The sequence below is a fragment of the Halichoerus grypus genome, chromosome 6 (assembly GCF_964656455.1).
Source record: "Halichoerus grypus chromosome 6, mHalGry1.hap1.1, whole genome shotgun sequence".
NCBI classification, from domain to species: domain Eukaryota; kingdom Metazoa; phylum Chordata; class Mammalia; order Carnivora; family Phocidae; genus Halichoerus; species Halichoerus grypus.
This window is the reverse complement of record NC_135717.1, coordinates 98,891,162-98,916,434: the sequence shown is the minus strand read 5'-3', so window position 1 is coordinate 98,916,434 and position 25,273 is coordinate 98,891,162. Positions and strand designations below refer to the sequence as shown.

The 25,273-nt window shown below is 36.5% G+C and overlaps 1 protein-coding gene across 10 annotated transcripts in view; it reads left to right on the top strand.

The window, feature by feature from the left end:
• Positions 1-25,273, top strand: part of LMNTD1 (lamin tail domain containing 1) — a 512,641-nt gene that overhangs the window by 474,132 nt on the left and 13,236 nt on the right. For 5 of the 10 annotated variants that reach the window (XM_078075777.1, XM_078075785.1, XM_078075779.1 and 2 more), the window contains one exon: positions 6,903-7,655. The exons of 2 other annotated variants lie outside the window; for them this stretch is intronic. In XM_078075777.1, the coding sequence (XP_077931903.1) occupies positions 6,903-7,193 (291 nt within the window). In that variant the 3' untranslated portion in view covers positions 7,194-7,655. Of the gene's footprint in view, positions 1-6,902; positions 7,657-25,273 lie in introns of those variants that run through there. 3 more of the 10 variants (XM_078075778.1, XM_078075786.1, XM_078075782.1) reach the window with 3 other exon arrangements.

The following is a 25,273-nucleotide window of genomic DNA, read 5'->3' as shown; positions in this document are numbered from 1 at the left end:
ATAAACTGTGTTTCATCGAAACCAGTGGTTGAATAAGGTTCAACCATTAAATGCATAAAAAGCATAAATGCAAAAAAGTGACTCAATTAGAATATCACTATTTTCTAAGCCCTGATGGAAAATGAATGTAAGCAATAATCATCAATGATCACTAAAATGATTAGGTAAAATGCTGATGGTGAACTTTATAGTAGATAATTGAGTTGACAATATCTTAATACATGGATCAGTCTTAGTGTCACAAAAAGAAAGATATGTAGATATTATGTGCCTACATACTCAACACTGCCTATGAAATATTAACATCCTCCTCCCAACAATCTTCTCAAGCTTCTAGATCTAAATAAAAGACTACAAGAAATACAAATAACAGGAATATTGAGTCATAGGAAATACAGAGAAAGTAAGATATTAAGTATTAGCAAAATCAGAATATGGAAAATTCTGTAGAACAACTAAACCTTTTTTTTTTTCCAAAAAATAAATGGCAACAGAAAAATGAGAGCAGAGGGGTGCCTGGGTGACCCAGTTGGTTAACTCTTTGCCTTCAGCTCAGCTCATGATCCCAGGGGCCGGGGATTGAGCATAGGGCTCCCTGCCCACTGAGGAGTCTGCTTCTCCCTCTGCCCCTCCCCCTGCTCATGCTCCTTTCCCTCTCCCTCTCAAATAAATAAATAAAATCTTTTTTTAAAAAATGAGAGCAGAAAACCTATAGATCAAATGAAACTTAAGAGTTATATCAGCCAAATTCAATGGGTGAGACTTGTCTATATTGTGACTCAGATAAGGCAGCAATAAAATAAAACATTTATTGGATAATAGAAGCAAATGTGAACTCTGACTAAATATTTGATGATATTTAGTAATTATTAATTTTAGGGAGATGAGAATGGCTTTATGGGTTGTTTTATTTTGTTATTATAGTTTTTGTGCTATTTTGGATTTTAAAAATTCTTAGATGGGTAGAAGAATGAGGTGCTGACCTAAATAACATCAGAAATGAGTGGAGTCTGTAAGACTAGAAACAAAAGAAATTGCACATAAGAACTATATTTTAATTGATAAAGTTATTTCCCATGGAGTCTGGGTTAACAATTTGGAAACCACTATATGTATATACTGGAATTAAATTATTGTGTAAATGGGTGGCAGATGGTGGGAGCCAGGATTCTGTTGGAGGAGAGGTTACAAAGGGGAAAAGACTAGAATGATCTATGTGGTAATGAATTTGAGTTTGAGATATCAGTATGAATTCATTTTAGCTAAATATACAAATGGTTATATATAGAAATACTTATAGATATACACATACATTTCCTTGTTCTGTCAGCTGAGAGAACCTTGAAGCAGTGACACCCCAGACGTAACAAACACAAATAGAGCCTAGATCTTAGTTTCTAGTACGTTCTCCAATAATTAATAAATAAATAAATAAAACCAGAAATGACTGATTCTAGGACTGAGGCAGGAAATATATCAGACAGGCTTGAACCATGGTAAGGAAGTGCTTAAACAAACAAAAAGCCCCACAATGATGGCAGTATGTCAAACAAACAAAAAGCCCCACACAGACATCAACTGAAAGAACTCCCAATGGCTAAAGCTGCAACAATTTGAGCAACAGAATAAATAAGTTAGTGTTGGATTGTAACTCAATATACAAATATCCATGATTACATATTGATATAAATAAATAATTGAATAAATAAATGGGAGAGAATAGACAAATCTCCTCACAGAATAATTTCAAATAATTTATGTAGATATTTCCCTTCAAGAAGGTGGAGCATAATTCTCGCCTCATTAAATGTGGGCTGCACATAACATACTCTTTTCAAAGAGAATGGATAATGGGGGAAAAGAGTAACTTCACAGTGAAGAAACCTGACAACACTACCTTGGCCAGGTGTTCAAGGTTAACAACGGTGATAAGTCATGTTGAGAGTACATGTTGATATGATATAAGAATGACACTTTACCTCTGTAGCTCCTGGTGAAGTAATTGGAAGTACCAATTAAGAAATATTCTACAAAACATCTGACCAGTATTCTTCAAAACTGTCAAGATCATCCAAAAACAGGAAGTGTTTGAGAAAGTGTCACAGTAAAGAAGAGTGTAAGGAGACATGATAACTAAATTTAGTATTCTGGGTAGGATCCTAGAACAGAAAATAGGCATAAGGCAAAAACTAAGGAAATCTGAATAAATCATTTTAGTTAATAAAAATATATCAGTATTAGTTCAGTAATTATGGCAAATATACCATACTAATGTAAAATGTTACCAATACAGGAAACTGGGTATAGAGAATACAGAAACTCTCTGCACTATTTTTGCAGATTTTGTGTAAACCTAAAATGTTTCCAAAATAAAAGATTTATTAAGAAAAAAAGCAAGGTGCGAGAAAAAAAGTCCTTAGAGAGTCATCCTGAAGTAAGATATCCAGGATTTGCCTTAAAATAATCCAGCTGGGGGAGGAGACGAAGTGGGAAGTGGGAAGAGGTATAGATAAAACTTCCTTATCCTATAGATAAGAACTTCCTTATCCTCTTGATATAAAATACTTCTAAAGTAGTGTTTCAATCAGTGTTTCAAAAAGGCTTCCAGATGATTTTAATGAAACTAAAGCTTGAGCACCTCTGTGCCAGACTTGGAAAGAGAGCTGAGAGGAAAATCTTCCCAGTGGTAGAGCTGTGAGCAGTATAACTGGTCATTCACTTGGGTGGAAGACGAAGAGTTGATAATTGATTAAACTGAGATTATGAGTATGTGAGGGGTCACTATATTTTTCTGAGGTAAACATTGTATTTTTTGTATTCCTTATAAGGGGAACCACTATTCAGCATTTATTCACATTATATTGGGACAGAAATGAAGTGTTATTTTTTGGTCAAGAGTAGTCACATGTTTCTCAGTAAACATGTGGTATTCAGGATCAGGAGCATACCTTCCTGCCCTGGGACATAGTGACTACCTGGTACATTTGAGTCTAACACACTAAACTTTCCCACTTAGCAGATCATGGTCATGATGCTTTCAAACCACACAGAGGACTCCTGTCTCAAAAAAAGAGGGACATTCATTTCCTCTGGAATTTGGTAGATATTCCAGGGGATCCAGTAGAGGCCGATTCGATTTTTAGTTCATGAGAAATTTTATATCGTAAGTCTTAACCAAATTAACACACTCTGAAGTATTTCCTATAACAAATATATTTTATAGGTTTTACTTTAACCTTTATTGTTAAATCCACAGGAAAATATGATAAGGCAAAATAGTGATATTCCATAAGTCTACCTTATGGAGAAAATACTTTTGTTTTTATGACCTCTGTCTAGACAGCTATAAGTTTCTCAGTTGCTGAACTTCCTTATCCTCTTGATATAAAATACTTCTAAAGTAGCATTTTTATATGTCGCAAAATGACTCGTTACTGGTGTGGGTAGAGCAACTTGCTTCATAATTCAGGTAAGAGTATATTCTAAATAAAACAATATATTTTATTATTCTAACTCTGTTTATTCCTTCATATTTACCATTTTCCTTTTTAAAAAGGCATGACTTAAAGTAGATGTATTCCAAATATTCAGTTAAATGTGTGTTTCCTCTATAGGGAATAATAAAATTAATAAAATTTAACACTGTGGTCTTCTGTCAAATGCTTTGGTGAAGTGTTATAAAATAATGCATAAATGACCTTTTAGGATAACATAACCAGCAGAATCTGGGAGGTAGACTAATGTAGTGCTATTTTGCGCAAAATGTACTTCACATAATTCTAGTTCTGTGGAGTGTTAATAGATATGATTTGCTGAGATGGGGGAAAGTGCTGAGGTCAAAAAAGTTTAGAAAACATCGTATTAAACAAGTTCTTTACTATAGGACTTTTAACATGCTGTTGGATATCATGAATCTTAAAGAGAGGGAGATAGCCTACAGCATTTCTCAGATTGATTCGACCACAGAACATTTTTTTTCCGAGTCACCTTACGGTACTACAATAATAATGGGAAGAGAACAGGGGCAGGCGGGGAAAGGAGGTGGGCGCATGTTCTGCTGGCACGGAAAGTTTAACCTGTACTGAAATGCTGACTGTTACACATAGATTGGATAATGTTAGGCTAGTGGTCTGCTCTAAGCTTCATCTTAATCTTTAAAATAAAGATGAAAATATCTAATTTGCCTGGTTTTCATAGGGATTACAAATAATTTAGATGAGTTTTGTTTTAGGTTGTAACGTAAAATGCTGTAGCAGATGATAATTATCACTATAACAAGTAGGGGAAATTGAAAAACTAAACAAACAAAAAACCCCACAAAACTTTAGAAGTCTAAAGGAATTAAATTCCAGATAGGGAAGAGTCATTTCCTCCCTGGTAGCATTTGCTGAGCTTGGGATAGGTAGGTGATTGAGTTTGCCATGAGAAGAGGAACACTTTTTCTGAGGGAAAAGTCAATCTAACAGAGTCTAAAATAGCCATATGAGCATGAGTGATATCTTAGAGTCTAGAGGACCCCCCAGAGGAATAAGCAGTGCTCCCCACCAATCAGTCTTTACCTACGCTTTTGATAAATGATGGGCAGTTGGTGAAGCTGGGGCACAAGGTTGAAAAGGTAAAGAGAGATCTCCATAGTCCCAACATGATTAAATCCCAAAGAGAGAGGGAACAGCTGTATTAAACGCAGAACAGATCTCATTCTCAATACATTTGAAATCAGATGGGAACTACAGCAAGCTAAAACGGTAACTCATGCCCATCCCAACTCAATTCCCGACAGAACTGAAGTGAACAGCCCCTCAAACTTGCTGCCTGATATAGGAAAAAGTGTGCCCTACCTGGAGAGAAATATCTCTCTGTCAGTATCTAAGATCTCTTTATACAATGTCCAGTACAAAATTTTAAAAATCAAGAATAAAAAAAGACATGCAGAGGAACAGGAAAATGTGACTTGCAATCAAGAAAATAATAGAAGCAAATGTATAGATGTTTCAAAGGTTGGAATTAACTGATATATCAAAATAACTATTATAAATATATTAAATAAAATAGAGGAAAGGGGGGACAAAATGGATAAAAATATGAAGAATTTAAGCAGAGAAATGGAATCTCTACAAAGTACCAAATGAACTTGCTAGAACTATACAGTTAGGAAATTATAATTTTATGGAATGAGTCAGTGAATCCCAAGACAGCTCAAAATAAATTATTCAAACTGAAGCATGGGTAGGAAAAGGAATTTTTTAAAAAAGAAAAAGATACTGTCAAATGGTCTAACATATGTGTGATTAGAGTCCTGGAAGAAGAGGAGAAAAAGAATAGGGAAAATAAATATTTGAAAAGATACTGTCTATGAGTTACCCAAAGCTGATGAAAGACCACCACAGATTCAAAAAGCTCAGTGAATCCCAAATAGGATAAATACAAAGAAAAAACTCCTAAGAACAGTAGCTTAAGACTAAAGATAGAAGAAAGTTTTTAAAGTAGCCAGAGAAAAATGACACATCTTCAAGGGAACAATTATATGATTGGTGAAAGCCAAAAGACAATTAAATGACACCTTTTAAGTGCTGGAAAAAAGTAAAAGAAAACTGCCAACCCAGAATTCTTTACCCAGTAAAAATATCTTTCAGAAGTGAAGGTGAAATAAAGACATTTTCAAACAAACCAAAACTGAGGGAATTTTTCACCAGCATAGCTACAATATAAAAAATGCTAAAAGAAGTTCTTCAGCATGAAAGGAAATTATCATAAATGGAAATGTGGAATTGTTTTTAAAAAGAACAAAGAGGTCCAGATATGGATAAATGTAAAGGACTAATTCTTTTAAAGCTTTTTAGACTAGTGATTATTTAAAGCAACAAAATGATAAAAACAATAACATGTAGTAAAGTTTATAATATAGGTAGAAGTAAAATACAAGGTAAAGAGAGAAAAAAAAAAAAGGCCATTATAAACTTTTAGAGATTTTTTTACATTGTTCATTAAATGGTAAAATAGTCCTCAAAGACTGTAGTAAGTTAAGGACGCATATTATAATCTCTAGAACAATGATTTCCAAAGTATAGTCCCCAGACCAGTTATATCTGCATCACTTAGAAACTTGTTAGAAGTGCAGTCTTGATTTATATCCCAGATCTACAAATCAGAAACTCTCAGTGTTGAGCCCAGCAATCAGTGTTTCAAAAAGGCTTCCAGATGATTTTAATGAAACTAAAGCTTGAGCACCTCTGTGCCAGACTTGGAAAGAGAGCTGAGAGGAAAATCTTCCCAGTGGTAGAGCTGTGAGCAGTATAACTGGTCATTCACTTGGGTGGAAGATGAAGTGACCCACGGTGAGAGTATATATAAATTCTTGGCCAGTGGCCAATAACTTGATTATCTGGTTAGAAAACTGAAAGGAAAAGAACTGGAAGATCAGAGACAAGGAGGTCTGTGAATAGACATACAAAGATGACAGCATGAATTGTGAGACTTGTGTATTACATGTGGATGCTGACTAGAAAGCATCTACCACGGAAAAAGCCCTTAATAAAGCCAAGGAAACAAATGACTAGCAACTTGACCTTATAGCCAGTCTTGTCATCAGTCACCCAGAGAAGGTATGATGGACACATGAACAGAGTGGACATGGTAGGAGAAACAGAATCTATGTATGAGCCCAAGAGCATAGACCCTGCTTACCAATGCCAAATAACTGCTGCTGACTTTGAATATCTAACTTGTCAGCAACAGAGACAAACACTGAACTCCCAGTATGGCATCATTCCTTGGAGAAATCAACCAGCCGCTTAGTAGCAAGTTGTCTACATGGATCCTCTCCACCTTGAAAAGGCCAGCCATTCACCTTCACAGGGATAGATACATAATTTCACATACATGTTTGCCTTTCCTGTCTGCAGAGCCTCCATCAGCACCACTATCAAGGGCTTGTGAAGTGCCTCAAACATAGGCCTGAAAATCCACGCAACAAGGCGTCCAACTGGGATACCTACTTCACCATGAAGGCGATGAGGAAGGGAGCCCATGACTGTGGGAACCACAGATCATTTCACATACTGTACTATCTAGAGGTGGTTGGCTTCATAGACTGCTGGAATGGCCTACTCTTAGGTAACAAAAGATCTTTTGTCATTTTTACTCATTCAAATGGTATATTTTCCCATGAGAATGCAAGAAGCAGAGAGTACTGACATGCGGAGAGAACAGAATGAAGTAATGACAGAGAGAGAAGCAGACACAAGAGACTGAGTGTGTCCTGACAAATCTCTAGTTTCCAGATCTCATGTTAGCCACAGCCCATGAGCCATCTCTGTTTCCCGACAATAAATTCCCCCACACCCTCCTGCTTTTTCTGCATAAGCATTCCTGATTTGATTTCTATTACTTGCAAGTAAAGGATATTGTCTAATACAATAAATTCCAAAAAGGCAAATTTTCTCTTCACATGAAGAACATCCAATAAATAATATAGCTATACCCAAATGGAAAGAACTTCTCTTATCATTTTTAGATGCAGTATATAAAAGAGACTTCATCTATTATAACAAATAGGCCCCTTCCCACTCCAAGATCCTCTGACAAATATCAGAAAAGTATGATTTGGAAAATAGAAATGTTTCATGATTTAGGAAATAAAAAATAATGAGTCTCCAAGTGCTCAATAACATTCCAAAAGGGGATGTGCAAGAATGTATGATATTATGGGGGGGGGGAGGCAGATTCTAGATTTAGAATTTGTTAGAAATCCAGAACAAAACTTTGTGATGATTTATCTTTTATTAAATTAATGCACCCCAAAAAAGTCTAGAAGTTAAGTATCTGGGGTGTGAAATATAAGAACAAAATAGCAAAAAGGTAGCCTTTGAATGTACATTATTTTCTACTGGCTGAAATGAAAATTGAAAAAGGTCTCAGAATAAATTTAGGCAAGATTCTTTTTGTTTTTGCTTTCCCTTCATATCACTGCCAACAATGCCCTCTAGTGGTGAATTAAGTAGGCACTGAAGAATGGAAAAGATGAAACCTAATTAAGCAGGCCTGTTAAACTCATTGGTAAGATTTTCATGAAAATATGAACTTTTACACTTCCAGTTGGTAACTGAATGTTATATTTGGCAAGAAAATGAATCCTTACAAAGTATCGCAGCATATACCTTAAAGCACAAGCATTTCAGAGCCAGTTTTCTCCTGTGGTTTTCCTGAACATATGCCAAGCAGCACATGAAAATAGCCGTCTGTAATGTCTTATGGGGGCACTTCTGGGTCACAACTTCCACTGTGTACCTTAAAAGAAAGTAAAATGTACTTTTATTGAGGATGAAATCAATCTCCCAAAGACTTCTGCTTTTAAACCCAATTACCTTCAAGAATTATAGCTTCAGATAACAATAATGACTCTTTACCACTTTCAAGATTGTATCTGAATTTTGAACTCATCAACCAGACAAAGTTCCTTTGCTTGAGAAATCTTCAAACTACAGCTCTGAGCCACTGGGGTAAGCCAGTCAAAACAACAGCTACAGTTACAGGAATGAAATTTCTCCAACCTGGCTCAGCAAAGAGCTTCCCAAAGGAACTTCCACTGAAGGAAAAGAAAGAAGACAATGTACACTGCTCACTCCTCTCTAATTCAAACCAGCCAATTGCTGGCTCTAGTCTCTGGCTCAAGACTCCTTTTTCTCTGCATATTGTTATCTTTTCTCTCCCCACCAAGCCTCCTTCCCTCAGACTTTCTACCCATCCTACATTCCCTTCAGCAACTGATTCTGTGTGTGATTTTGAGAGACACTTAGACCCTTTTGTGATAACTATATTTGCATGAGAATATTTGCTCTGAGTGACTTTGACTAAGGCATCAACCTACTACTCTGTCCTGGGATTTCATCTATTTAAATAGAAAGAAACACATCCACAGATAGCTATGCCATGAGTAGACAAGGGCCATTAATATTAATATTAATTCCCTTAGAAAGACTGAGATGGCTACATTTCCTGTTTTTGCATTGCTAACATGGAATCCAAACACGAATAACATGTCTTTGAGGAACTCTTGCCTTCATCAATCTTAGACAAAATTTCATGAGGCAATCTGAACTTCAATAGCATTTTCTCCATTATCATTTCTGGTGTACCAGAAATACTTCTGCTTTTGGAGTCAGATAATAGCCTAGGTGTAAATCCCACCATTGCCACTGACTTGGCTGTGTTGTTCAGCAAGTCATTTACATAAACCTGTTAAGGTGTTTTGTGGGAACTCACAGAATAACTAGCTGACAATTTCACCTACACTTAGCACTAGGCCAAATGAAAAAACAATGTATATATTCCAAGATGGCAGCATATAGCACTTGTGTTTCTCAAAGTATGCCTTCTAGAATAATCTCTAACTTATTTGATCATGATACTCTTCTTTTTTTTCACAGAGCATTTCAGAAAACCAGGGTATCAAAAAAAAAAAATCTCTTTAGGATATGGTAGGATAGGGTGTTCTCTGGAATTTTTCAAATTCAAATTGCATTCTTTAAATTTCCTCAGTTGTGCTAGCCACATTTCAAATGCTCAATGGCCACATGTGGCAATGGCTACCATATTGGACAGTGCAGAATTGATCATTCCATTACTGCAAAGCATCCTATTGGACAACAATAGTCTAGAGTTTTCCTCATAATCTCATAATCATAATCAAACTCCAGCCCTTAAAAACCCTCACAAAAAAATAGTAACTTCACAATATGAAAACTGTTAAGCAACATCTTAACCAAGTGACCAAAGATAACAACCCTGTAATGGTGCAAATAGACATCATGTATCTCCTGTCGTGTACATTAAAAAAAAAAAAGACTCACGTGTGGCATTTCTGCCAATAATAGCTAACTTTAAACATTAGGAAACATCAAACACACAAATTTAAGGATATCACACAAAATAACTGCTCTGTACTCTTTAAAACATCAAGGTCATAAACAACAAAGAAAGACAAAAGAATTGTACCAGATTAAAAGAGAATAAAGAGACAAGACAACTAAATTCAATACGTGATCCTTGAATAGATCCTTGATCAGGGAAAAGAATGACTATAAAGGAAATTATTGGGGCAACTGATGAAATTTGAATATTGACTATGGGTTAGATAATAGTATCATAAGAATGCTAAGTTTCTTGATTTTGATTAGAGAGTAGTCATATAAGAGAAAGTCCTTCATCTTAAGAAATACTACATTAAAATATTTAAGAGCAAAGAAGCACTCTCTACTTTCCAAATAAGATGGAGAAAGCATACCTCACACTGCCTCTCCTACTGAATGCCACTCAAAACCCTTGGAGACCATGTACAGAGCAGCTACCTGAGGACTTTGCAAAGGAAATGGTAGCGAGTTTATTGGGGAAGACAAACAGATCTCTGAGAACCACTAAACTGGGAGTGAGTTTCCCTTTTCTTTAAATCTACTTTCTCCCAGCCTGGACTCAAGGGCAACCCGAAATCCAAAAGCGTATAACAAACAGGTGCCTACAGAAAGTGCTCCAAGAGAAGCCTTCTCTTTCTTGTCTGAGGAGCAGGAAATGGCCTATTATGGGTCAGAAAAATTGGGGGAAATCCTCTGGGGTTTTTTTCCCCCTCTCTTGTCCTAGCCCCTGGCACAGAAGTAACAATACCTGAGCAAATGCCTAAAACTCAGAAGGAAAGGAACCCTTCTTCCTGGCCAGAGGAACCATAGATCCAAAAGTGTGAGAGAAATCCCTGGTGCCCTTTTCTCTCTGACCTCTCGCTACTTGGTCCCAGTACCAGACACAGTTGCAGAAAGTGCATGACCAGGGAAACTAAAGTTGTAGCTGTCAGTCAAAAGACCAGGAAGGGGGTGCTTAGGAGCAGGAAAGATTCTCATGAAGAGAAGGAAGTTCAAGAAAGTGATCATAAAGCTATGTATGAACTCCTGTGTCCATCTCTGAGCTGCACATGCATGGATCTGACCCTAAACAGCATACAGGAGGCACTGAGAACTGATCTACAAGTGGACCACTACCCGAGCCTCACACTGCTCTCTGGTGTTAATGTGCATGGGACAGACCCAGGTAGCAGAGCAAAAGCTTTGGAAACTGAACTGACTTTGGAATCACAGCCAGCAGAAGGCAGAATAGGGAACTGCAACCAAACCTAAACTGCTTGACTGCCTGTTAAATGAATAAACGAACATTCTCCATAGGATTTAAACAAGACCTAGAGTCCTATAGCATAATATTCAAAATGTCCAGGATCAAATCCAAAATTACTCAACATATAAAGAACCAGGAAAATCTTGACATTTCTCAAGAGAAAAGACAGCCAATCAATAGCCATAAATACAGATGTTGAAATTAGACCCTTAAATAGCTGTTAAAATCATTAACTTAGGGGCGCCTGGGTGGCTCAGTCGGTTAAGTGGCTGCCTTCGGCTCAGGTCATGATCCCAGGGTCCTAGGATCGAGCCCCACATCGGGCTCCCTGCTCAGCGGAGAGCCTGCTTCTCCCTTTCCCTCTGCCTGCCACTCTGCCTACTTGTGCTATCTCTCTGCCAAATAAATAAATAAATAAATAAATCTTTAAAAAAAAAAAATCATTAACTTATTAGCAAAATCAGCTTGTATTATCCTCTTACTGTTTACCATACTTCTCCTTCAAATCACTACTCAAAGCTCTAACATTCAATGATCTTTTATTTTATTTATTTTTAAAGATTTTATTTATTTATTTGAGAGAGAGAATGAGAGAGAGAGAGCACATGAGAGGGGGGAGGGTCAGAGGGAGAAGCAGACTCCCTGCTGAGCAGGGAGCCTGATGTGGGACTTGATCCCGGGACTCCAGGATCATGACCTGAGCCAAAGGCAGTCGCTTAACCAACTGAGTCACCCAGGTGCCCTCAATGATCTTTTATTAATTGATATACATGTTCTTGCTACTTTAACTTAAAATCTTTTATTACTTACTGGGGCACCTGGGTGGCTCAGTCAGTTAAACAGCCAACTCTTGATTTCATCTCAGGTCATGATCTCAGGGTCATGATCTCAGGGTTGTGAGATCAAGCCCCGTGTCGGGCTCCATGATCAGCGTGGAGTCTGCTTGTCCCTCTCCCTGACCCTCCCCCAGCTCATATGTGTGCATTCTCTCTCTATCTCTATCTCAAATAAATAAAAAAAAATTTTATCACTTACTAATTATTTATCTTTTCATGTCTCCTCACCTTTCTTTTTCCATGTATGTTATCCAAATATACGTTCTTATTTGATTTTGCCTAAACAATTGAAATAGCCTCAGCTCTTTCCTTACCTCATCTTTCCACACTTCTATTCATCCTACACACAGTGGCTTCCTGAAGCACAGATTAGATCATGTTTACTGACTGCCTATGAACTGGAGTTTATGCTAACCATGGGAGACAGATGTTATGGGAGTTCAGTACCTACCTTCATAAATTCAGGTCCAGAGGAAAAGACAACATGAAAACATATGATTATAATACACTGAAAAACTCCTACCACAGTTTTCTTATCTATAAAATAGAAACAATAATTGTACATACTTCCCAGAGTATGGAGAGGATTAAATGAATTATAGGTATAGCATGTAGTCTAGCATGTAGTCTAGAAGATAGTAATCATACAATAAACACTAGTCATTAATATAATTAACTGCTAAGTGCCAAGTACAGTGTTACAAGCTATGATTATTCTAATTTCAAGGGTAGTGAATTCAAGTGAATTAAATCAATTTTTCAAGCCACCCAGTGAGTCAAGGAATCTTGAACAAAGCCAAAACTCTGAAGTCTGTTTACCCAGATCTCTCATAAGGGATTATGATTTTCCAAATAAAATAAACTATGTCCTTTTAATTTTATCATCCATTTCCAACATGCTTTTGAAGATGTTTCCAAGATGAATTTCAGCAGAAGATGATTCCCATTTTCTTCTCAATCATGCATTTTATACAGAGGAGCACAATGACATAATCTCCACATTCTATTTTACTATACTATGCCTTATAATTCTTGCCAGCACTCACAACTCAGACACTTTTTTCTCTTCCAATAGTCATACATATTTATTGGCATAAAATGAAATCTCTTCTTCAACAAAATGAATTAGGAATATTATATATAAAAAATAATAGCTATAATGAAAGGGCAGACAGGAAAATAAGACCCAAAACTCCTAACACCCTGAGGATTTGAAAAATAAAATGACATTATGCTTTTCTGAATCCCAAACATAATCTCTGGAGTGTCCCAAAGAAAGCCTGGAGGATATGGATAAGAATCAAAAACTATCATCCATTTCCAAACATGCCCAGAAAAATATGTTCTCCCCAGGCTGCCAAGATAAATGCAAAACAGAGGTTTTATTTTTTTTATCTCACATTATGGCTTTTCAGATGTGTCCCAGAATAATTTTAAAAATAGACAGGCTGCCCTTATAAACAGGAATGTATAAGATTCTTGCAGTGCAGGAGAGGGTGAAAACAACAGAATGCAAAGACCTTGATCCTGAGATGAGCACCACACATAACCTGCTGCGGGAGTCTGCACAACGTACTGAATCATTTGGGAATGATTCAAAGCTATGGATTTAATGGATTCAAAGCTATTAAAGTTAGGGGTAATGACATCTCTTCTTGCCTATCTCAGTCCATTGTTACTAAGAATAATAACTAGCATTTGTGCAACAACCTAACAACTACCTTTTGCCTCACGAATACTACTTTATTTAGTTACTCCAACAACCCTGTGAACTGGCTATTACTACAACTACTACTACTACTCCTGTCATTACATTCTTTTGACATATGAGGAAGCATATGAGGAAGCTGAAGTTCAAATAATATTTAACCAAGCTGCCTAAGGTCAGAGTGAGTGGTAAAGTGGGAATCAACCCACCTCTCCTAACTCTATACCTTTGCTTGACCCACTGGATTATAGTTCTGTGAATGCAAGGACTTCTTATTATCATGTCCTCAGGGCTGAGCATCACCCCGGGTTCATAGTAAGCACTCAGTAAATATCTGATGAACTCAGGGGAACCAAGATACCACTGTGGGAGGTTTAGTTCACCAAAGGTCAGCCAGATAAGACATTAACTACTATAGGATATGAGGGAAGGTTTTAGATAAAAAAAAAATTTCTATTACTTAAATTTAAATTAAAATATCATACCTGAGGGATATATATCCTCTTCATGGCTTTTGGGCCTTCTGTTTGAGGGCACATTTGATTGGTTGTGAGGAACAAAAAACCACTCAATGGAGAAAAGGAGATAAATCTTCCTTACGGAAGAATTTAAGATAATATCTGTAGATAATCTCCCATCCAGGAGGTGGAACTTAAATCCTCTCAAACTTGAAGGTGGGTATGATGGTTAATTTTATATGTCACCTTGACTGAGTCACAGAGGGGCCAGATATTTGACCAAAGATTATTCTTAGTGTTTGTATGACGGTGTTTTTGGATGAGATCAACATTTAAATCAGTAGACTGAGTAGAGCAGATTGCTCTCCCTGATGTAGGTACGCCTCATCCAAACAATTAAAGGCTTGAAAAGAACAAAAGAGCTGGCCATCCTTTGAGTAAGAGAAAAGACAGTCAACATCATTTGTCATTAGGGAAATGAAAATCAAAATCGCAATGAGATATCACTTCACATGCACTAGGATGGCTATAATAAAAAATGTAAATAACAAGAGTTGGAGAGGATGTGGATGAATTAAAACTCTCATATATCATTAGTGGGACTGTAAAATGGTGCAGCCACTGTGAAAAATAGTTTGGTGGTTCCCCAAACAGCTAAATATATAATTACCATAGGGCCCAGCAGTTCCACTCCTAAGTATGTACCCAGAAGAACTGAAAACATATATTCAAACAAAAACTTGTACATGAATGTTCATAGAAGCATTATTTGTAATAGTCAAAAAGAAGATACAATCAAAATGCCATTAACTGGTGAGTGGCAAACAAAATGTTGTACAACTGATTAGTGGCTGGCAGTGGCTAGAGGAAAGGTGGCATGGAAAGTGGCTGCTAATAAGTATGGAACTCTTTTTGGAGTGGTGATATATTCTGGAATTAGATGATGTGGATGGTTGCATAATTTTGTGAATATACTAAAAGCTATCAATTTGCATATACTTCAAAAGAGTGAATTTTATGGTATGTGAATTATATTTCAATTTTCAAAAATCACAGGACCGAAGAAAGGTTCATAATGATGTTCTAAGAGCCAACCTTATGAAGCAAGCAAGCAAGCAAGGCAATTAAAACCATAGTAAAAGGAAATAAATGAGGAAAAATTAAATGAATGAAATAGAAAATAAACAGTAGGTAAAGGCAATTAAGTTTAGACTACTAATTGGGAAAAGGTGGTTTATTGACAAGAAAAAGTTTATGAACCTCCTACTAGGTTGATCAAGGAAGAAACAGACAACACAGAAATTAGCTGTATCAGAAATAAAACAGGAAACTCACTACATATCCTACAGGTGTTAAAAAGGTAATAAAGGAAAATTATACAAAACTTTTGGCAACAAACAACTTATATAAAATGGACAAATTCCTTGAAAAACTCATATTACCAAAACTGATTCAAAAAGAAACAAAAAAATATGAGCAGGCATAACTCTATTAAAGGAATTAAATTTATAATTAACCTTCCCACAAAGAAAATGCCAGATCCAGATGGCTTCACTGATGAAGTAATCATATTAATCTTACCTAAGATCTTCTAGAAAATGGAGAAGTTGGGAGCACTTCCCAACTCATTCTTGAGGTCAGCATTACCCTGAAACCAAAACCAGAAATATTGAAAGAAATTACTAATATGTCTTATGAACACAAATACAAAATTCTTTAGTAAGGTAATAGCAATCTAAATTCAGCAAATAGATCTGGAAAAAGACAATGACATCCCTCTCACCATTCCTATTTAACATTGTACTGAATATCCTAGCCCATATAATCAGGAAAGTAAAGGATACAAAAAGCACACAGATAGGAAAGGGTAAAGAAAACGAGTTTTTGGGAAACGGGGGTTTGTAAACAACATGATCATCTCTGTAGAAAATCTTAAGAAATCAACAAAAAAACTACTAGAACTAATAAGTGAGTTTAGTAATGTCACATAATATATATATATATGTATATATATGTGTGTATATATATATATATATATCAACTGCTATATACTAGCAATAAACAATTTGGAACTTAAAAATTTTAAATATTTACAACAGTATTAAAAACATGAAATACTTGGGAATCGATTGAACAAAGATTGTGTGACACTGATATGAAAACTATAAAATATTTTTTGAAAAATTAAAGAAGACCTAAACAAATTGAGAGACATATCATGTTCATGAATTGGAAGAAACAATATTGTTGATGTGTCAAATCTCTCCAAATTGATTTGTAATTTTAATGCAATCCCAGTCAAAATCTTAGCTGATGTATATGGAAATGCAAAAGGACTAGATAGGCCAAGACAACTTTGAAAACAATAGCAAAGTTGGAGTGCTCATACTGCATGAATCTAAGACATACTATAAAGCTAGAAAAATCAAGACAGTGTGGTGTGGCATAAGAAAGACATATAGACCATTGGGGTGCCTGGGTGGCTCAGTCAGTTAAGCATCTGACTCTTGGTTTCAGCTCAGGTCATGATCTCAGGGTCGTAGGATTGAGCCACGCATCGAGACCTGTGTTGGGCTCCAAGCTTAGCACGGAGTCTGCTTAAAATTCTCTCCGTCTTCCCCTTCCCTGCCCCCTCCCCGCTGTTCATGCTCTCTCTCTCTTAAAAAAAAAAAAAAAGACATATAGATCAATGAAACAGAATACAAAGTCTAGAAATTGACCTCTACATATATAGTTAATTTTTAACTTAGTTTCCAAAGTAATTGTGTGTGGAAAGGATAATCTCTATAACAAATGACATTGAAGCAATTAGATATCCACATGGAACAAATACAAACTTCAATTCTTACTTTATGCCATATGTAAAAATGAACTCAAAATGAATCATAGACCTACAGATAAAAACACAGTCTACATGAGTATAAGAAAAGTAGGAGAATATCATTTGACTTTGGGTTAAACAAATGTTTTTTAAATATGACACAAAAAAGCATGAAAAAGAGAAATTTAAAATTGGTAAATTGAACTTCAACAAAATTAAAAACCTTGTTATTTAAGCTGACTTTGGTGCAGGTCATGATCTCTCAGGTTCCCCACTCAGTGGGGAGTCTGCTTCTCCCTCTCCCTTTCCCTCTGCCCCTCCCCCCACTAGTGCTCTCTCTGTCAAATAAATAAAATCTTTAAAAGGAAAAAAAATTAAAAAAAATAAAAGATGTTAAGAAAGTAGGCAAACCACAAACTGGGAGAAATGTTTGTAAAACACATACCTCATAAAAGACATATTTGGGATGTGTAAAGAACTAGTATAAGTCAATAATAAAACAATCCAATTAAAAACATGGGCAATATCACTATCTAACTATTAAACCAACTAAAAAAAATTTAAAGGTGACAATACCAAAGGCCGGCAAGGATGCAGGGAAACTGCATTTCTTATACATTGCTGCTGGGACTGTAAAATGGTACAGCCATTCTGGAAAAGTTTGGTAGGTTTTTGTGAAATTAAACATGTACTTACCATACAACTGAGAAATCGTACTCTAGGGCATTTATCCAAAAGAAAACCTGTGTTTACATAAAAATTTGGTCATGAATGTTCATAGCAGCTTTATAAGAAGCTAAACACTGGAACAGCCCAAATGTCTTTTCAATGAGTGAATGTTAAAACTGTGGTACCTCCTTCATACTAAGTGATACTACAGAACAATAAAAAAGAACCACCTACTGATAGGCACAACCTGAGTGAATCTCAGGTGAATTATGCTGAGTGAAAAAGCCCATCTCAAAGGGTTACATACTATATGATTCTACTTACATAATATTCTCAAAATGATAACATTATGAAGATAGAGAACAGACTCATTGCTAGAAGACAGGGACAAAGGATGGGCCAGGTTGTAAATACAAACTGCATGAGGGAGTTCTTTTGTAGTGATAGAACAGTTCTGTACCTTGATTGTGGTGGTGATTACATGAATCTATGCATGGGATAAAAATCACGTAGAACTTCACCCTCATGCATATACACACATCCACATACCAAAAAAAAAAAAAAAAAAAAATGCAGGTTTTTATGAAAAACCAAAACTGAATTAAGTCTGTTAACAGTAATATCAATGTAAATTTCCCGGTTTTGATCTGTGCTACAGGTATATAAGATGTCGCTGCTACAAAGCTGGGTGAGGGATACATCGGACTCATACTATTTTTGCAACATCCTGTAAGCCTACAATTATTTCAAGATAAAAAGGTGTTTTTTAACAATGAGAAAAGGTTCTGCACACTTCTCCAAAGAATATATATAAATAGCAAATAAGCACCTCACAAAATGTTCAACATCATTAGTTATCAGGAAAATGCAAATTTAACCACAATGAGATAACCACCAGAAGTGCACTGGGATAGCTAAAATTAGAAAGAATAACAATACCAAGTATTGACAAGAATGTGGAAGTAACTTGATCTCTCATACACTGGGGAAGTATAACCATTTGGAAAACAGTTTGTCAATTTCTTATAAAGGTAGAAAAACAAAGGTAAGAACTATATGACCCAAATATATAACTCATAGGTATTTACTCAAGAAAAATAAAATCCCTTTGACCTCGGCTGCAGCAATTTCTTACTAGACACATCTCCGGAGGCAAGGGAAACAAAAGCAAAAATAAACTATCTGGACCTCATCAAGATAAAAAGCCTCTGCACAGTGAAGGAAACAATCAACAAAGCTAAAAGGTAACCAATGGAATGGGAGAAGATATTTGCAAATGACATATCGGATTAGGGGTTAGTATCCAAAATCTATAAAGAATTTATCAAACCCAACACCCAAAAAATAATAATCCAGTTAAGAAACGGGCAGAAGACATGAACAGACATTTCTCCAAAGAAGACATACAAATGGCTAACAGACACATGAAAAAATGCTCCACATCACTCATCGTCGGGGAAACACAAATCAAAACCATAATGAGATACCACCTCACACCTGTCAGAATAGCTAAACTTAACAACCCAGGAAACAATAGATGTTGGCAAGGATGTGGAGAAAGGGGAACCCTTTTGCACTGTTGGTGAGAATGTAAACTGGTGCAGCCACTCTGGAAAACAGTATGGAGTTTCCTTAAAAAGTTAAAAATAAAACTACCCTGTGACCCAGCAATTGCACTACTAGGTATTTATCCAGAGGATACAAAAATGCTGATTTGAAGAGGCACATACACCCCAATGTTTATAGCAACACTATCAACAATAGCTAAATTATGGAAAGAGCCCAAATGTCCATCAACTGATGAATGATGAATGGATAAAGAAGATGTGGTATATATGTGTGTGTGTGTGTATATATATATATATATACACTATATATATATATATATATATACACATATATATATATATATATATATAATGGAATATATAATGGAATATTACTCAGCCATCAAAAAGAATGAAATCTTGCCATTTGCAACAACATGGATGGAACTAGAGTGTATTATGCTAAGTGAAATAAGTCAGTCAGAGAAAGATAAATGGCATTTGATTTCACTCATATGTGGAATTTAAGAAACAAAACAGATGAACATAGGGGAAGGGAAGAAAAATAAAATAAGATAAAAACAGAGAGGGAGGCAAACCATAAAAGACTCTTAACTATAGAGAACAAACTGAGGGTTGCTGGAGGGGAGGAGGATGGGGGGATGGGCTAAATGGGTAATGGGCATTAAGGAGGGCACTTGTTATAATGAGCACTGGGTGTTATATGTAAGTGATGAATCATTCTATTTCCTCCTGAAACCAATACTACTCTATATGTTAATTAACTTGAATTTAAATTAAAAAAAGAAAAACGTATATCCACACAAAGACCTATTCATGACAAGTTCATAGTGGCTTTATTTCTAAAGCCAAAAACTCAAAACCTTTCAAGTATCCATTAATAGAAGAGTGAACTAACATGTCCTAATATATCCATAGAATAGAATAATTCAGCAATACAATGGGTGAATCTCAAAAAACATTACACTGAATAAAAGAATCCAGACAGAGAAGAGTACATACTATATAGTTCCATCTATACAAAAGACTGGGAAAGGCAAATTTAATCTATAACAACTAAAAGAAGATTGGTGTTTGCCTGGGACCAAGGGGCAGGAAATAGATTGGGAATGAGCACAAAAGAAACTTTTGGGTGATGTAAATGTTCTGTATCTTGATTGTGTTGATGGTTACATGGGTATGAACATTTGTCACAGCTTGTACTGTACATATAAAATATATGGAATTTGGGGTGTGTGTGCTAAACTATGCTTCAATAAAATTGATTTTTTTAAAAATAGGACCTTGGGCGCCTGGGTGGCTCAGTTGGTTAAGCGACTGCCTTCGGCTCAGGTCATGATCCTGGAGTCCCGGGATCAAGTCCCGCATCGGGCTCCCTGCTCAGCAGGGAGTCTGCTTCTCCCTCTGACCCTCCCCCCTCTCATGTGCTCTCTCTCTCTCAAATAAATAAATAAAATCTTTAAAAAAATAAAAAATAAAAAATAAAAAAATAAAAATAGGACCTTGAGGTCTTCCTAGATTCACAAGAATAATGAAAGGTAAGTCAAAGGGAATAGTTTTAAGTCAAAGTGATTAATAGAATGATACTGCCATTAACAATCATGTGTCTTTGAAGAGGCCCAAACTCAACAAGACCAAAATTAAAGACCTCCTTTCATCACTACTCCCAAACTGCTCTTCCTTAGGTGTTTCTTATCTCAGAGAATGGTATCAACAGATAGGCAAGTTGGAAAAATAGCAGATGTTTTTGATATTTCTCTCTTCCCTTCACCCTCACATTCTCAAATCTGATCAGTTAACTCAATCCTGCCAATTGTTTCTTCCTAAATATATTTCAAATGTGTTGGCTTCTCTCCATCTGCATTATGACCACACTAGTCCAAGCTTTCATTGTCTCTCACCCGTACCACTGCAAAGCCTACCAAATAGGTCTCCCTACATATACTCTTACTCTGGAATTGGTCTGTACTCTTTGATTGCAAATGACAGAAATTCTATCCAAACTTGATTATTTAAAAAAAAAAAAGCAAATATATTCATGGATCACATAATAAAGAGGAAGTGAACTAGATCTAGATGACTAGATCTATGGATTTGCCCAGTTTATTCAGGAATTCAACTTTCTTTCCATCTCTTACTTGTGCTTGCCTCTGTGTTGATTTGATTCTCAGATGCCTGTCCCCAAATGATGGAGGAGTTGCTGATCTTTCCCTTGATGATCTGACCTGGTTCTTATAGATAATAGTCCCAGAGTGACAGGGATTATCTCTTTCCTGAGAGTTTGAGCAGAAGTCCTACAGACAATATTTAGTCCAACTTGAGTCATGTGCCCACCCCTGACCCAAACACTGAGGCCAGAAGAACAGGGAACTCTGATTATTTATATATTAAATGGGTTAAGTGCCCATCCCTGTGATGGGGGATGAGGGAGAGTCAACTCTACTCAAATCACATGGAAGGAGATCCCCACAAGCAGAGGGGTTCTGTTACTGGAAGTGGAGGAAAGGGATAGCGTGCTAGATGAAAAAAAATTCTAACAGAGGTCACTTCCATTCTCACAGCAGTCAGCCATTTTACTTTAACTAATCTCTACATCCAACAAGGGGCTCGAACTCATGACCCTGAGAACAAGAGTCCGATGCTCTACCAACTAAGCCAGCCAGGTGCCCCTATTTTATTCTTTTTAAGTTAAATCTAAATCTCTGGCTTCAAATATTTCTACAGCTTTCTATTACACTTAGAATAAAATTTAAAATCTCTCACAAGGCTGAAAGGCCTTCATGCTCTAAGTCTACCCCACTAGAGTAAAGTTTGTCACTCTCCCTTCATTCTCTGTTCCAGAAACCTTAACTTCTGTTGTTGTTGTTTGTTTGTTTCTTTAACACAACATGCTTCCTCACAATTCACGTCCTTTCCTCTGGCCATTGATTCCCCTGGACACATCCATAGTAACTCTATTAAGGAACATCTAGTCATTTTTAGAGCTCAGCTCAGACGTTCCTTCCTTAATGAAGTTTTCCTGACTTCCCAGATCAGGACAGACTTCCTCAGTTAAACTCACTCATGGCACCTGTGCATCTCAGTTGTAATTATATAGTTATTAAGATAATTATTGTCTACTCTCTGATCTCTTCTGTTAGAATGTAAGCTCCATCAGAGCTGAGACTTATCAAGTCATTCACCACTATAGTCCTAGCACCTAACCCAGTGCCTAGAAGAAAGAAAGCGCTCAATTTTTTCCTCAGTAAATGAAGAAATTTTGTGAGGAAGCTAATAAATTTGGTTTTAGACAGACTGAATCTGAAATCATGACAAGGCAAGAAGTTAGAAAATTTATAATAGATAATTATAAATATAAAAATTCCATGGTGAATAGAGTCCAATATTCCATGGGAATGTCTTTCCAAAAAAGAACAAATATCAAAATATCAAAAATGTATGTTGTTTCCCCAAATGAAGATTTATTGTGAATTGATGAATCTGGGAGTATAAAAGCCCTGGTCCATTCTGGAAGTATTTGCTGTCTATACAACTAGTGATTTACTTACAAGCTCATCCCAAACTGGAGTGCCAACCACAGCAGAAAAGGAAGGAAAAATATTGCATACAGAAATCTGAGGTAATTTTAGTTTTATTTACACAAGCCATTCACCTTAGAAACTGAAGTCAGATTTAGAGATTCAAACAGCCTCTGTAATGAGTACATTTCCTACCATCCTTTCCCTTGGTAAACAGGTTTTAGAGACACTAACAGCACAGAATATCTTTCTGAGAAGAGCCCAATGTTCTGCGTCTTTTTTAACATCCTCTTCTCCTCCATACCCACTCTCTGCTAAACACAAAGGTTTTGCTTGTTTGGGGTTATTCTAAGACTGAAGAGTACTTCTCAAGAGAGTAGTCTAAAGGGTGTTTCTGTATTTTCCTTCCTGAGGTGTGTGCAAAGGAAAGAAAAAAAAAACCCTGCCACAGCTACACCCCCATTCAAAACAGTCCAACAATCATTTTTCTTAATATTTAACAGTGAGTAGCTAGAGTCCTAGAACCGTGCTTTAATAAAGAAAAATGAGACTGATGTTTTCAAAAACCAATGCTGGTTATAAAATATAGATACTTGGCTAATTTTTAAAAATATTAAATGTCCAAACAAAGGAAAAAATGATGGGGAGGAGAAAAAAGCACAAGAGAAAGGAAACAGCTGTGCTTTAGTTTTACTCCAAAGTTCAACGAAACCCTTACTAAATTTATAGTTTATGTTGTCAGCAGCAAATGAAAAAACCTTAAGACAAAGAAAGAGAAGCAGATGAGAAACCCTTAGAAGAGAGAGGTTGGGCTGGGAGGAAAGGAAAGAAAAGATGTGAGGCCTTCTTTGAAGCTAAGTTTGGACTTAAACATCTTTTTGTAGCTTATCATCCCAGAATTTTCTCCATACGCAAGCCACATGTGTTGCCTACTACATTTCCAAAGAGCAACAGGGGAATAAAAGATTTAGCATGAGCTGAGAAATAGGTGAGTTTCTCAGCCACTTGTCCACTTGCCTTCTCCATGTTGAACTGTCCTCTTCCCCTTTTTGCTAAACAGAGACAGTGGGGAGCTCACATAAGCCTAGACGTTGGACAACCACCATAAGCACATTGTATCATGTATGGCCTAAAGGTTCAGCAATGGAGGGAAGGCAGGAAGTACCATGCTAATCAGACCAGCACAGGACTAGATGTTCTGTCCATCTCATTTTTAAGTGTACCTGGGCTGGTCCTTCATTTTTCCAAACCAACCCTTTTTCTGCTTAACGCTTACAATCCCAGACTTAAAAAGTAAATCTTATGAAAGATAAGGCACATTTGGTTAAATCATTAAAGTTGTGTATATCATTGACACTATAGTCTTGTTCAGAAAACAAGTTTTGACATGAAGGAAGGAGTGAGGAGGGAGGACTTGTGAAGGGCCAAGAAAAAGGGCATAGAAGATCAGGCTAGGAGAAGGAGTCGAAGGGCTGGGTACTACCAAGGTGTGGCTATTCTCTAAGATGGCAATGTTATGGCTAAACAATAACACCCCATTCACACATAATTAAAACATCCGGTGGTACAATAATTGCTATATAAGGAAGAGGCTTCTTATGGAACCTGTGATTATAGCCCAAACCCCAAAAAAGATTAAATTTCTTCTGGTTTCACCCATTACAATAATGTTAATGGGGTATTTTGGAAGCTTATCACATATTATATGCATACTGCTATGGCTAAATTATATGCCCTTGAAATTCATATGTTGAAGCCCTAACCCCCAGTGTGCCAGTATTGGAAATGGAACCTTTGCGAGGTAATTAGGGTTAGATGAGGTCGGGAGGGTAAAGTCTGAATCTGCTAGGATTATTGTTCTTTAAGAAGAGATACCAGAGAGCTTGCTGCCTCTCTTTCTACCACAGGAGGACACAGCAAGAAGGCATCCATCTGAAAGCCAGGAAGAGGGCCCTCTCCAGGAACCAAATTGGCTGGCACCTAGACTTTGGATTTCCCAGTCTCCAGGACTGTGAGAATTAGATTTCTGTGGCTTAAGTCTCCCATTCTCTGGTATTTTGTTATGGTAGCCCAAGCTGACTAATACAGATTTTGGTACCAAGAAGTGGGATGCTACTGTAGCACCTAAAAATGTGGAAGCAGCTTTGGAACTGCGTATTAGGGTAGAGGTGAGAAGAGTTTTGAAGTACATGCTAAAAATATGGACATTAAAAGCAATTCTGATGACAGCTCAGAAAGAAAAGGGGAGAGCGAGAGAGAAAGCTTCCATATTCTTGGAGAATACATAAAGAACAGTGAACAGAATATTGATAGAAATGTGGACGTTAAAGGCCATTCTGGCAAGGTCTTGGAATGAGGAACAGCTTCCTTATTGAGGAACTGCAGGAAAAGAGACCCTTTTCACAATGGGGCAAAAAAATTGGCTGAATCGTGTTTTATGTTTTGTAGGATGAAGAACTTATAAGCAATGAAACTGGATATTTAGCCAAGGAGGTTTATAAACAAAGTGTTCAAGGAGCAACTTGGTTCTCCTGGCTGCTT